The following is a 15,392-nucleotide window of genomic DNA, read 5'->3' as shown; positions in this document are numbered from 1 at the left end:
AGTCCAATAGTCATCGAAAGAGCACACCGAATCGGCAAGCCACCGACAAAGCCGCAACAATACCCGCGAATCCTGATCATGAAATTCCTCAATTTCCGCGACCGACAGAGAGTGATTCAAGCCGCCAGGGAGATGGGAACAGTGAAGTATGAGGAACACAAAGTGATGTTTTTCCCGGACTTCTCAGTAGCGGTGAGGAAACAACGAAAGGAATTCGATGATGTGAAGAAGCGTCTCCAGACACTGAACATCTCATACAGATTTGTTTATCCAGCCAAACTGAGCTTGCTGTATAAGGGACAGTGGAAGATTTGCGAGACGGCAGGAGATGTACAGAAATGCATAGTACAGGAATTCGGAGAAGCGTCAGGAGAGCAACGAAAAGATCCTAGTATTTGACCGAAACGTCAGGCAGTTTTATTTATCAATGCTGATATCATAACCAAGGTAATTCTCTATCGGTTTAACTCTGATGTGTAAACGGACAGATAACGTTAGTCTGTCAAAGTTAAAACAACATATTTAAAACTAACTCGGTTAGTTCAACGATTCAGTTCAACGAGTATTTGAGGGGAGATAATCATATATTCATTGTTTAATGACTGTTTGTGGCTAGGCTGATGCCTAATGTTTTTTTTGCTGGCCAAGGATGTGTTCCTAGTTGTAGGACCAGACGAGCCTGTTGAAGAATCTTTGCAGTTTGGTGGGAAGGGGGTGAACGCCGGGTCGTTCTGTTCTAGTGCGTTCAAGAGTCATGGTATGCAAAATCGTAGCTCAGTGCATTCAATTTTTTTCACCACCCTAATGTTTTTATTTTATTTTTATTTTTTGTTTTTTATTATTATTATTATTTATTTATTATTATCCATTGTGTGTATGATCATAGAGTTATGGAAATGTACTGTTGTAAAACATGTCAAGTGAATCGCAGATAACTTTTATTTCCTGGAATGTTAGGGGGCTAGGTAAACTTTCCAAGATAAAACAGGTCATGACTAGACTTAAGCAATTTAAAACACCTATCGTGCTGTTACAAGAAACTCACCTTTTGTCCGGTGAACTATTAAAAATACGTAGAAGGTGGCCGGGACAAGTATTCTCTGCTTCATATACATCTAACTCAAGGGGAGTAATGATTTTGATTCATAAAGCCATTCCATTTAAAATCTTAAAAGTAATTCCAGATAAATCTGGTCGATATCTAATTGTACAAGGCATTCTTTTAGACAGCACAATTACCCTTGTGAACGTGTATGGGCCCAATTCTGATAGTCCAGAATTTTTTGAAAACTTGTTCTTAACTTTGGCATCCCAACCGGGATATTTAATCATAGGAGGTGATTTTAACGTAACATTAAACCCAAATTTAGATAGATACAACAGTAAAGACACAGCTCACATGCAAAGTAGGAAAACACTTCATAATTTCATAAAAGAACTAGATTTATGCGATCCATGGAGGAGAAAATATCCCAAAAAAACTGAATATTCATGCTATAGTTCATCACTAAAATCATATTCACGAATAGACTACTTTTTGATTTCTAATAATTTATTTCACCAGATTTTTGATTGTTCATATGAGTCTATTGTGATCTCTGATCATGGTCCAGTTAAACTTATATATAGCATGTCAAAAACTATTAAGGGACCTTGTAGATGGAGGTTACACCCTAGATGGCTTCATGATTCAAAATTTATGGAGTTCATTGGAATTCATATAGATTTATTCTTTACAATTAATTTGAAAGAAACATCGGCATCTGTTAGATGGGAAGCTTTTAAAGCCTACCTCAGGGGTCAAATGATAAGCTACACAAGTTCCTTAAATAATAAAATGAAATTGAAATTACAAAATTTAGATGAAAGAATAAAGAAATTGGAACAAGATATTTACACAGATCAATCAAATCCGAATCCTCATAAGCAGGAATTGCTCATTTTAAGAGCGCAGTATAATGAACTATCTGCAGCAAAAGCTGAAGCCAGCCTAATCCGTCTCAAGCAAACATTTTATGAATACGGAGAGAAGTCGGGTAAACTGTTAGCATGGCAGATTAAACAACTCCAATCGAGTAAAGCAATAAATAGCGTTTACACAACAGCTGGAAATCTGACTTCAGATCCAACGGAGATCAATGAAACTTTCACCAAATATTTCCAAGCGTTATATACTGCAGAATCTACAGGTCAGAGTATGCAGCAAAATATATTTTTAGATAATCTCAAGCTCCCATCTATGAACAGTGAAGCCAAAAGACAAATGGATGAAACCTTAACTAGTGTAGAAGTGTTAAATGCTATAATGAAGATGAAAAGTGGTAAAACAGCTGGCCCTGATGGGATACCAATAGATATATACAAAGCCTTTAAGGATAAATTGGTGACTCCGCTATTAGAAATGTATAAAGAGTCTTTACTTGAGGGCTGCCTTCCCCCTTCTCTTAGAGAAGCTTTAATAACACTCATCCCCAAACCTGACAAGCCCCAAGACAGATGTGAATCATATAGGCCGATTTCTTTAATGAATGCCGATGCCAAAATTATAGCCAAGGTTTTAGCCCTTCGGTTAGAGGATAACTTGCCGTCCATAATAGGAATTGACCAAAATGGTTTTGTCCGAAATAGACAGGCCTTCCATAATATCAGGCGAGTACTTAATATTGTTTATGAGAAGAATGGCTCTACTGACTCATGTATCTTGTCGTTAGATGCAGAAAAAGCATTTGACAGAGTCGAATGGTCTTATTTATTTGATGTACTCAGACGGTTTGGTTGTGGTCAGATCTTTTGCCAGTGGGTAAAGATTCTATATCATAGCCCGACTGCAGAGGTCATTACAAATAATTTAACTTCCAAACCTTTTAATTTATATCGCGGGACTCGTCAAGGTTGTCCACTCTCGCCGTTATTATTTGTAATGGCCCTGGAACCCCTGGCAATTGCGATTAGAATGTGCCCAGGTATAAAGGGTATTGAAATTGCAGGCCTAGAACATCGGATTTCGCTATTTGCAGATGACATACTTGTTTATTTAACTAAACTTAAAGATTCAATACCCACTCTTAATAATTTGATTAATGATTTTGGAATATTTTCGGGATATAAAGTTAACAAATCAAAGTCATCTATTCTTTTTCTTAATGAACAACAAAGGCGGAATCCAACAGTTCAACATCCCTATAAAACCTCTATCGATGGATTTAGATATTTGGGAATCAAAGTTACTCCACGGGTGGAGGATCTGATTGCATCCAACTACACTCCCCTGATATCTCAAGTAAATGAAAATTTAAATAGATGGATGTCTCTTCCTCTCACCACTATCGGAAGGGTGAACACCATTAAAATGAATATACTCCCTAAATTTCTATATTTGTTTCAATCAATCCCCCTAACTCCTCCTACTTCCTTTTTTTCAAATATAAAGAAGACATTTGTTAAATTCATTTGGAACAAGAAACGCTCCAGGCTTCGCTTATCGCTTCTGTACCTTCCATTCGAAAGAGGGGGGTTACAACTCCCTAATCTTTTATGGTATTTTAAGGCAGCCCAACTGAGAGCCACATGTTTCTGGTTTGCTAGTCCATCTCATACTCCATGGGTTCAGATTGAAAAAAAAGGCGTAGGAGAATTGAGTCTTGATACATATTTATACTCTGACTCTGTGAGGCGACTCAAACGAAATACAACTAACCCATTTGCTAAAACCGCTATTTCAGTATGGCACGAATCACAAGTTGAGATGGGAGTGACACCTGTATTATCTCAGTTCTCCCCTATTTGGGGCAATGCAATGTTTGCTCCAGGCAAATCAGACGCAGGCTTTAAGTTGTGGTGGCAGAAAGGCATACAGAAAATAACAGACCTGTATGCAGAGAATACAATGATGTCCTTTGAAATCTTAAGGGAAAGACACAAAATCCCCCAGTCTCACTTTTTTAAGTTTCTCCAGATCCGTAATTTCATACGATCTAAGACTCATTCATACCAGTGTCCTCCCTTAAGTAGTTTAGAAGAAATGGCAGTTAAAAATCCCAATGATAAAGGTAAAATCTCTATGATATACAGCCAATTTGTTAATGCTTCTAAAGACTCAACAAATCATAAAAGACTGGCTTGGATTGATGATCTTCAAATGGATGTTACAGAAAATGAATGGGAAAAAGCTTGTGTCCAAGCACAAACATTATCGATCAACACTCGTTTTAAAATGATCCAATATAATTGGATAATGAGAACTTACATAACACCTGAAAAGTTGAATAGATTCAATCCAAATATCCCAGATGTCTGTGGAAAATGTACAACTCATAAAGGAACATTATTTCATTGCATCTGGCAATGTGAGCACTTACAATCCTTTTGGAAAGAAGTAATCAATGTATTATCTAAAATTATTGCTAAAGAAATCCCTGTATGCCCCAAAATCTGTATTCTTGGTGTACTTCCACCTGCCTTATCTTTGAAAATACATGAACAGAAGCTTATAAATCTGTGTTTATTGCAAGCGAAACGCCTGATTGCCATACACTGGAAAAGTACTTGTTGTCCATCTTTATCACTCTGGATCAAAGAACTGTCATCTTGTATAGCAATGGAAAGACCGACTTACTCAATCAAACAAAAAAAGCACATATTTTACAGGATCTGGAACTCCTTCCTTCATTTTCTAGAACAGAATGGAATGACTCTTGAGTAATACTAATAATGTGATATATATATATATTTTTTTTTTTACTATTTTTTTTTTATTTTTTTTATTATGGGTGTGAATATACCTTTATGGCTCTCTTGTTGGGGTAGGGAGGGTGTGTTTTCTTTCTTTTTATGAAAATCCTGTACTGTACATTTATTGTAAAACAAAATAAAAATATGTTCACAAAAAAAAACACTGGATAGATTTTTATCATTATATGATGGTTGTGTACAGACACTGCCAACACACATTTCAGTACAATCTACTTGTAAAAGTGCATGTACCATTATATGACCCCTTTAAAACTACGTAGACTACAATTATGAAGAAAAACATAACAGACAGACTAGTATAATCACAATAATTTATTTATTGCGAAAATGTCAAAACCGGTAGGCTACCAAAAGTCGTTCACATGATGATGTGTTGCAGTCGCAGTCCTCTCTGGCAGTATTATAATAGTTTTGTATGATGTACAGAGCAGAATTTAAGTTAATAATCCATTAAAATGTTAATCCGGCTTCGGTTCGCTCTGTGAAGGCGCGCGCGCTTCTCTAATAAAATTGATGTCTTTTGTGAATTTATGTTGTGTTTTATAGGAGAAAACGCTTTTTGTGGCTCACGGTAAATAAACTATATTACAAAATGGTTAAACGAGTAAAGAAGGTGTTTTTAAGGTTTTAAAGTGTATTCTTGTTTAACACCATGCAGGCGAAACGAGCAAAATGTTAATATTTATGAGTATTATATTAATAAATGCGACTGAAAACTTAATCGTTAAGACAGTTGAATGCAATAGAGTCAAAACATTAATGGCACGATTTTAATATGCATAAATAGTAATACGTACAAATTTGTACGTCGGTAGATTTGTTCATACGTAAATGTTTTACGTTTTAGTGCTGTAAATACGTCAGTTTTATACGTTTCTGCGTGAATAAAACGTAAATAAATGTACGTATGATAGAACTACACTTTACATAAAAATACACACGTATTCTTCTCATGAGATCACGTTGCGAAACCATAGGAGTGAAACGCAGGACGGCGGTCTGAAGTTCAGAGCCCGTGTCCACCTCAGGCACGAGAACCAGCGCTGATACGGTGGAAATAGATAACGGATAACAGACCGGTTGATTTCACTTGAATTACTTTCAAGTATGTTTGTTATATGAGTTTAAATGTTGTATACATGTTAAAACAAAATATGCTGTATTTCTGCACTCATCGACAATAAAGGCCAATGTCATGTATATGTTACCTGTGGTTGTGTGGAGTTTTTTACAAAGGTTTAGAGGAAATTAAAATTTTATATTACTCATAAATATTTTTTTAATGAAAAAAAAAAAAGTTTTCCTCAATTATTTCTACTCAATTTTATTTGTTAATGTACCAAATGTAGTTACTCAGATCTACTTAAATTTTGTACAATTACTCAGTTCATAAGGGATATGTAATTGATTTCATTGTGTTCAAATTTAATCAATATTTTTAAATGTAAAAATGTTTCACCCAAAAAAATTGAGTAAAGTAAAAGTTTTTATTAGATTTATTGATGAATAGAAAGTTTAAAAGAACAATAACTAAAAAAGTATTTACTGTCACTTTTGATCTATTTAATGCATCCTTGTTAATCCAATAAAATGATTAATTTCTTTTAAAAAAAATCAAAAAGGCACAATCACACATAAACATGCTCCAACTCTAACCTGAAAAATTCAAGACGAAAACCCACAGGATTCTGCTCCATCCTTTCCAACTGCACGGTTCCATCTGATTAAAGAAAAAGAAGAAATCATGAATGAATCATGAATGATTTAGCCCAGTTAGTAATCACCTGAACCACCCTAAAAAGCACACAGTAGATAACGCATTGCAGTGTCCAGGCACCATACCCTTTTTAACATCTGGCCATCAACAATAGTGAGGGTTAAATTTAGTGAAAAATAAAAGCATGAGGCAAAGCAAAAGTTCAGCTGGAAGTGAGAAACAAAGGAAAAAATCTCTGAGCCCCTACAAATCTGTCAGAGAGTTTTAGACATGTCACGTATTTCCACATAGATGGAAAGAATGCCCCAACTTAGGATGGGAACAAAATTTGCATAACATATTCACAAACAGGCATGGTATTTTTCATGCGTGCTTAAATAGCAAAACATTACCTTTAAACACAATGTACACGGCTTCAGACTCGCTGATACAAAAAGTTGAAATAATCAGCGGTCATGACAAATATTCAGTGGCACCTGTTACCTTTGACCTCTGCCCAGCTGTAGGCTCCCAGCAACAGTTTCTCTGAAGTGCTTTGCAAGGTCTACTCTAAACTATCCAGTGTCTCACAATTTTGAAGACATGACTGGAACCCAGTCTAGATGGAAACAACCGCTTTATAAGAACGAAAGAGGGAGGGATGGTGTGATTTCCGTTTTCAAACTCATTAAGAGTGGACAATAGAAGGAAGTCTGGGCATTAGAGGAACTGAAGGATTAGTCTGGCAGTGAAGACAGATAAGACAAACCAACAGAGGACATTAGTGCCAAGCCAAACAGCACACACACGCACACAATCCACAGCATATGCAGCGAGTTCACAGCCTCTGCGATGTAACTCGTATCTGGCACTGATGGATTAACTGTAGGAAAAACCTCACAACCAATGGCATATTCCGAGAATGTTCACATGAACTCCATGCATTCATCGTTAATGTAGGCTACTTTTCGTTCTTTTTCGGCTACCTTTTCTTTATTGACCCCTAACTCGCTGTCAAAAACATGGAGAAAACATATCCTTGCTTCAGGACCCACATTGTACAGTACATTTGGCATTAAGTGGCAAAAAAGTCATAGAACAAAGTTAAACACACATCATAAGCCCAACAAGCTAATATATTGAAATAAAATAGACTGAACTGGAAAATGGAAAACTTTATTAAAGGAGCTGTATGTAAGATTGTGGCCAAAACTGGTACTGCAATCACTTTCAAATTACTGTAGAGCTGTGTATCCCCTCCCCCTCCCCCTCCCCCTCCCCCCTGACTCGAGGTTGCCAGATAGGCTGCAGGATCCAGCAGGAACATAGGCTGCTACAAGGAGCTTTCAACTAGAGCAGAGCAGGCAACCCGGATGCCGAAACACTACTGACTTCATGATTGGTAGATAGGTGGAGGGTGGGGCTTCAGGCCAAAACACAAGATGACAACATCAACATCAGTTGAGGGCTGCAACTGCACTTTTTAAATGACAATATCGTGGCCGTACTACTGTTGTCAGTGATATAAGTATTTGAAATGAACATGATTTCTTAATGTCTAGAGACACATCAGGGCCATTTTATGATTCATTGAAATACATTTCTTACATACAGCTCCTTTAAGCATTAAAGGGATAGTTCACTTTGAAATTAATTTTTGATATGTTTTAGCTTACCTCAAGGGCATCCAAGATGTAGGTGTCTTTATGTGCACAGTATTTTCAATTTTGTTATTTTTAGGTCAAACCGTTCTTGTCTGTCAGTCATATAATGCAGGCGCAGGCCTATGGGGTCCACCTCAAAGAGCATGCACAGAGAAGTCCAAATTAAACATGATTTAATGACTCGTAAATGTAAGTACACATTGATGGCCTAAGACACGAAACGAGCGGTTTGTGTGAGAAAACGAACAGTATTTATATCGTTTTTACCTCTTGTAATCACAGTCACGTCCAAGTACTCTGATGGCGCGGGCGCCTCTGTCTGCGCAAGCGCCGGAAAGCCCCGGAAGTGATCTCTCGCACGTGTACGTCACTCATTGTTTACACAGAGATTTCGGACGTAAAATCTATCTTTTTTTCTAATTTCTTTCCGAAATCGTCTTCCATTGCTATTTCCTGTATCTAAATATGTTTAGATCTTCACAGTGAAATGTAAAACCAGAGCCGTTGAAAAACAGCTCTGGATAAAACGTCCGAAATCTCTGTGTAAACAATTAACGTTAGTGAGGCGCCCGCTTGCACACCTGGATCGATTTGTTTTGTTCCGGAACAGATCCGAAACAGAATACTTTGTTCCGAATCAATTTAATACGTCACTCTGTTCACACCACACTGTTGTAAAGCGGTCCAAATCGCGATTCGCGCACCCTTCCAGGGCTTTCCTTACGCCTTTTCGTCACTACCTCATGTGTTCAGGTCGCGCATTCCATTGTGGGACATATCGCCATGACAACAGTAGCCTAACACAAAAAGAATCGCGGATTGACTTGGTGCTACGAAGAGGTGAAATGCCTCATAGATATTTGGTCGGAAGAACACATCTCCCGGATATTGGACACTACACACAAGAACACCGAAGTGTGCAAGAAGATCAGCTATAAAATGAAAGAGAGGGGTTATGAACGGTCCGTCGAGCAATGCCGCGCAAAGGCGAAAAAACTCCGACAGCAGTACATAAAGGTACGAGAAAAGGTATTGATTTGTTCCGGTTCGTGGGTCGGTTGTGTCCTCACTACAAACGAACCGCTCCAGGGTTCGTATGGAATCGAGCCGAGACCACGGGTGGTCTCGGCTCGGTTGTTTTGTTCCGATTCAGAGTGCGATTGTTGTGTTCACATAATGACCAAACGAACCGGGCCAAAAGGGAAATGCCCCTTTGTTTCGGAACAACGTCTCCAATCGATCCAGGTGTGAAAGCACCCTTAAGTCAGCTACACTGTTTACTTCTGAATATTGTAGTTATTCAGAAGTAGTTAGTTGTCAGTAGTTATTATATTTTCCATATTTATTGTATGTCATTATGTCAGTATCAGTATTTGCTTTCAACCATGCACATATAATACATCTATCTATAAATTACAGAAACGTCTGTCTGTGTTTGTTATTCGCATATCTCAGTAAAAGAAGCACACATTGAAGATGTGTAGATGATGTTTAGAAGGTTGTGGTTTAAAAATAAACATTCTGACATTAGAGGGTTGTGGTTTAAAAATATATGAATATTATATTTTATTCTGGTGCGCTTAATGTTATCGCTACTGTGTAATGGTAATCTATGCTATTCACCAACTAAACATAAAAAATGCTAACTGCCTTTCATAGTCTCTATAATTATAATCTGCACAATGACAACAAAGTTGACACTAATGTATGTCTAATCTAATCTAAACTCCTGCTACCTGTCCTGTACACAGATACCCAAATACATGTCACCTAATTAATATCACCATTATAAATTGTTTTGCAACCATGTAGTTCAATTTTCCATATTTATTGTAGCCTATGTCATTATGTCAGTATCAGCTTTCTACCATGCACAAATAAAAATGACACTGAACTTTTGCTGTGTAATTGTAACAATAAGTACTCAAACACACCAAACCAACAATTACTAAAAACAGGCACAAAAAATGATTTTGAATGGGCATAACTGTTATTCGCATATCTCTCGAATCATTAGTCCGGTGGATTTCAAACTTGACAGGTGTCTTGCTACGGGCACGAGTAAGTGCAGTGCCAAATTTTGACGTTGTTTGGATTAGAAATGCAAAATATATCGTTAAATATAATTTGGTAAAAGAAGCACAGATTGGCTTTTGCCGCTCTAGCCGCTGGCCACTCTGGCTCACACTGCACACTGAGTGGCCACTCCCCCTCTACACTGCACACTGAGTGGCCACTCCCCCTCTCACACTGCACACTGAGTGGCCACTCCACCTCCACACTGCACACTGAGTGGCCACTCCCCCTCTACACTGCACACTGAGTGGCCACTCCCCCTCTACACTGCACACTGAGTGGCCACTCCCCCTCTACACTGCACAGTGAGTGGCCACTCCCCCTCTACACTGCACACTGAGTGGCCACTCCCCCTCTCACACTGCACACTGAGTGGCCACTCCCCCTCTACACTGCACACTGAGTGGCCACTCCCCCTCTCACACTGCACACTGAGTGGCCACTCCGCCTCCACACTGCACACTGAGTGGCCACTCCCCCTCTCACACTGCACACTGAGTGGCCACTCCACCTCCACACTGCACACTGAGTGGCCACTCCGCCTCCACACTGCACACTGAGTGGCCACTCCCCCTCTACACTGCACACTGAGTGGCCACTCCCCCTCTCACACTGCACACTGAGTGGCCACTCCCCCTCTCACACTACACACTGAGTGGCCACTCCCCCTCTCACACTGCACACTGAGTGGCCACTCCCCAAAATAAACATTCTGACATTAGAGGGTTGTGGATTAAAAATATCTGAATATTATATTTTATTCACGGCCATCATTTGTAGTACCCCATTCACAAACTGTTTGCTCAAGAGTAGCGTTTTCTCGGAGTTCACTGTGTATGCTCCAGCCAAGGTCTGAACCTCGTTGCACTTATTCATTTGTGGATGTTAACTGAATCTGTAAGTCAGCTACACTGTTTAATTCTGAATATTATATTTTATTCTGGTGCGCTTAACGTTATCGTTTTCTCAGAGTTTAGGCTCCTGCGTAATAATAGCCTAGGCTATTCAGCAACTCAAACATACCCAACCAACAATTACTAAAAACACACAAAACAGATTTTGCACGGGCATTGCACTAGTATATAAATCTGTAAAATAACAGAAAAAGTATGGGCAGCTTACTACCCGGATATATTATACAGTTACAGACATTTGCGTTAACCCTATAACACAAAGCAATGAAGTTCAAAATTCAAAATACAGGTAAAACAATAAAACAGGTAAAAAAGAAATACTGAAAATTACGTCAAATTATACATTGTACCATATTTTTATGGATTTTTTTTGTATATATATACACTGAACTGAACAAAATTATAAACGCAACACTTTTGTTTTTGCCCCCATTTTTTTCCCCGAAACAACCATATGTGGAGCTTACAACACCTAGTTTTACTATGCATATCCTCATCTACATATCATTTGCATATGATTATTCATCCACGGGATAACATGTTTAACAGTACAAGACATTTGGAAAATATGAAATACGGATGTGCCGTTACATTAATAAAAAATAATTTAGTAGACAAAAACAAGGCCATATCCTGGCCTTGTTTTTGAATAAATAAATCAAATAGTGTAAAATACATTTCAGAGAAAGTTTTTCTCAATCTTTTCCACTGGCCAAAGAGTATTTTTAATTGATTTATATTTTTAATGGAAAAAGATAGACCTTGTAGTGCATTATTTGCACGAAACTATTTTCTCAGACAATCTGCTATTATCATGATAAGCAATTATCTCTGTAGTTAAAACATTAAAACACAGCATGCCAGAGGAAAAGTGTTTGAAAGCATTGCATCCACAACAAATATTTCTATTTATTGAATAAAAAAAAAATGTAACTTCTCAGTAATGATTTAATGTAATTTAAGTGTCTAACTCCATTAATCAGAATGGCATATTTAATCTAAATGTTTATATCAGAAGTAAAACATAGTTTTATTTATTTAAACTGTTATTGGGAACATATTTCACAGAACACTGTATTTATGATTATAATGAAGATTTACGGTAGATAGGCTGCGTCAGTTTCACTAAAGAACAAAGGGATGGATATTTAACAAAGGGATGGACATTTAAAAAGGGATGGATGTTTGCTTCATGTGATAGGCTTGGTGAGTGAAATTATATTTGTATTATCTTTCTGTATACTGTATGTATAATTTTCTTTAGATTTTCGGTCTAAAAGTGACCAAAAAGACATTTAGCTCCAGCTCACCATCGGTGTCGCCAAACTGCTCCGTCTCCAAAACGTGCGTACGCACGGCTCAAAGTTTGCTTAAAGGTGCGCACATTCTCCCGTCAAGTTTGTTTTTTATAGATCACAACCTTTGCGTGGAAACTGGCGTACGTACGTTTCCAGCCCCGTTTTGTGCGTACGCACGCACGCTTTATAAATGAGACCCCTGACGTGTACTGTACCAGACTCGATGCCAAAAGCACGCTATGCAATATTTTCGACAAGGTAATTGCTGCCAAGAACCAGCAACACGATAAATCTGATAAGGCACTTAACAGCGCACAGAATACACTTGAGAGTAGAAAGTTTATCCGTCTTCGACTGCAAGAACTGGAGCGCGTCACAAATGAACCGAAACTTGGCGTATAGGATACTTGCCTCACAGACATGACAAATAGGCCTATAGACGGTCAAAATATGTCTAAACAATTAGAAATAAATAGTTTGATTATGTAATCCATATAGTGCGCGTGTGTTCACCACTCATCTCCACTACAAATAGGAAAAAGAGGCTACAATTTGCAAGAGCTCACCAAAATTGGACAGTTGAAGACTGGAAAAATGTTGCCTGGTCTGATGAGTCTCGATTTCTGTTGAGACATTCAGATGGTAGAGTCAGAATTTGGCGTAAACAGAATGAGAACATGGATCCATCATGCCTTGTTACCACTGTGCAGGCTGGTGGTGGTGGTGTAATGGTGTGGGGGATGTTTTCTTGGCACACTTTAGGCCCCTTAGTGAATGCCACGGCCTACCTGAGCATTGTTTCTGACCATGTCCATCCCTTTATGGCCACCATGTACCCATCCTCTGATTGCTACTTCCAGCAGGATAATGCACCATGTCACAAAGCTCGAATCATTTCAAATTGGTTTCTTGAACATGACAATGAGTTCACTGTACTAAAATGGCCCCCACAGTCACCAGATCTCAACCCAATAGAGCATCTTTGGGATGTGGTGGAACAGGAGCTTCGTGCCCTGGATGTGCATCCCACAAATCTCCATCAACTGCAAGATGCTATCCTATCAATATGGGCCAACATTTCTAAAGAATGCTTTCAGCACCTTGTTGAATCAATGCCACGTAGAATTTAGGCAGTTCTGAAGGCGAAAGGGGGTCAAACACAGTATTAGTATGGTGTTCCTAATAATCCTTTAGGTGAGTGTATATATACTGGGTTTGTATATACAGTGTATGGAGAGAGATCTGGTATATATATAAATATCCACACCCTGATGAAGGCTTATTGGCCGCAACGCGTAGGTGTGCCGTTGCTTGTCACCTGTTTTTAAAACCTAAGCCATGAAAAAATAAAGGCTTTTTATATTTTTCTAAAACTAATTAATCGAGTGTCTTGGATTGTTTTGTTTTTCTTTTATATATATATATATATATATATATATATATATATATATATATATATATATATATATATATATATATATATATATATATATATATACACACATATTAGGGGTGTAAGGATACCCTCATGTCACAATTTGATACATATCACGACACTGAACTGTTATGATGGTGGAAGGTGAACCCAGGCGCAGACAGGATGCAGTGACACAAAGTTTATTATAGACCGAAAACAGAAAACAAAACCCACGATGGGGTAAAACAGGACAAGGCAGAGGATGACTAACTAGACTAAGACTTAGAAGACTAGATGCTAACTAACAGCAAATACACGAACAGGATCTTCACAGGACACGTAACTAAGACAAGATACTCACACAGGTAATATTTAGCAATGACTCACACGTAACTATAGCAAAAACAAGTAGTATTCACAGAGTGTAACATCACAGCAGGTTTCACAATGAACCGACACAGGACATTCTTCTTCTTTAGAGTTTATCGGCAGCTTGCATCCATTAGCGTTGCACTACCACCATCTTCCGGCTTTATTTCCTGTCATGTCCAGTTACATCATATTCTTCTCATCAGTCCTGTTCTTGATAAAAATAATAAAATATTTCCTCTGCTTTGTTCATTCTCCCCGCTTTCCAGTATTTCCTTCATTCCTGTCCCTATTGCTCCAACTTTTCCATCATATTTTTCCTCTGTTCTTCATATTGTCTGCAACTCAACAACACATGCTCTATAGTTTCTGCAACCTGACAACAACCACAAAAACCAGTTTGGTGCTTCCCTATAATGTGTAGTGTGCTATTCAAATTACTGTGACCTATCCTTAATCTGGTCATAACTACTTCTTCTTTTCTATTTCCTCCCAACACAGGACAGCAAACACAAGGGGATGATAAAGGGAGACTAATGATAACATAACAGGTGACACAGATTAATTAATGATGACTTAACAAGGGGGCGGGGTTAGGTGACGAGACAATGCAAGCATGGCCCAAACACAAGGCCATGTGCTTGCACACAAAACACGGTTCTGTCATGATCCTGCCTCAAGGCTAAAGAAACTCAAGGACACGAGGGCAGAATCATGACATGAACTCACAATACGATATTATTGTGAAACTCCAAGACATATGATAAAAGGTTAACAAAAAATGTACTGTTGATTAAAATGCTAAATTTGATATTACATTGTGGGTTATTACATTATTACATAAACCCAATGCACAGGACAATGGTGACTAAAAATATTCATGATTCTGAAGCTGAAAATACAGAATTATTTTAGAAAAATATGCTTGCACTATGTCACTGATTAGATATATTTAGTTAGTTTAGTTTTTATTTCAGGAATACATGGCCTCGGCCCATAGTTCCAAAGTCACAATAGCATGGACAGATGCTCTTTTTTTCATTCCATGATATATACACAATGCTAGTCTCCATGCATGTTTCGACTCACAAACCTGTGACACATCAACACAAACATCACCCACAAGTGTGAGATCACTCAAATAGTTCTTACGCAGGTCCATGTACAAAGAACAATCATACAAGAAATGCTTCTCGTCTTCAATCA

At 38.1% G+C, this 15,392-nt stretch overlaps 1 protein-coding gene across 2 annotated transcripts in view; it reads right to left on the bottom strand.

The window, feature by feature from the left end:
• vwf (von Willebrand factor) overlaps nt 1-7,065 on the bottom strand; it is a 75,238-nt gene extending 68,173 nt beyond the window's left edge. The window contains exons 1-2 of one of the 2 annotated variants that reach the window (XM_056236037.1): nt 6,953-7,065; nt 6,409-6,472 (exon numbers count right to left, since the gene is read on the bottom strand). In XM_056236037.1, the coding sequence (XP_056092012.1) occupies nt 6,409-6,472 (64 nt within the window). In that variant the 5' untranslated portion in view covers nt 6,953-7,065. Of the gene's footprint in view, nt 1-6,408; nt 6,473-6,945 lie in introns of both variants that reach the window. The other variant, XM_056236038.1, reaches the window with a different exon arrangement.
• Nucleotides 7,066-15,392: the final 8,327 nt, after the last annotated feature.

Source organism: Rhinichthys klamathensis, unplaced genomic scaffold, assembly GCF_029890125.1.
Source record: "Rhinichthys klamathensis goyatoka isolate OS25496 unplaced genomic scaffold, OSU_Roscu_1.1 h1tg000436l_1, whole genome shotgun sequence".
Taxonomy (NCBI): Eukaryota; Metazoa; Chordata; class Actinopteri; order Cypriniformes; family Leuciscidae; genus Rhinichthys; species Rhinichthys klamathensis.
The sequence above is the reverse complement of the archived record's forward strand: the minus strand, read 5'-3'. Positions and strand labels throughout refer to the sequence as shown.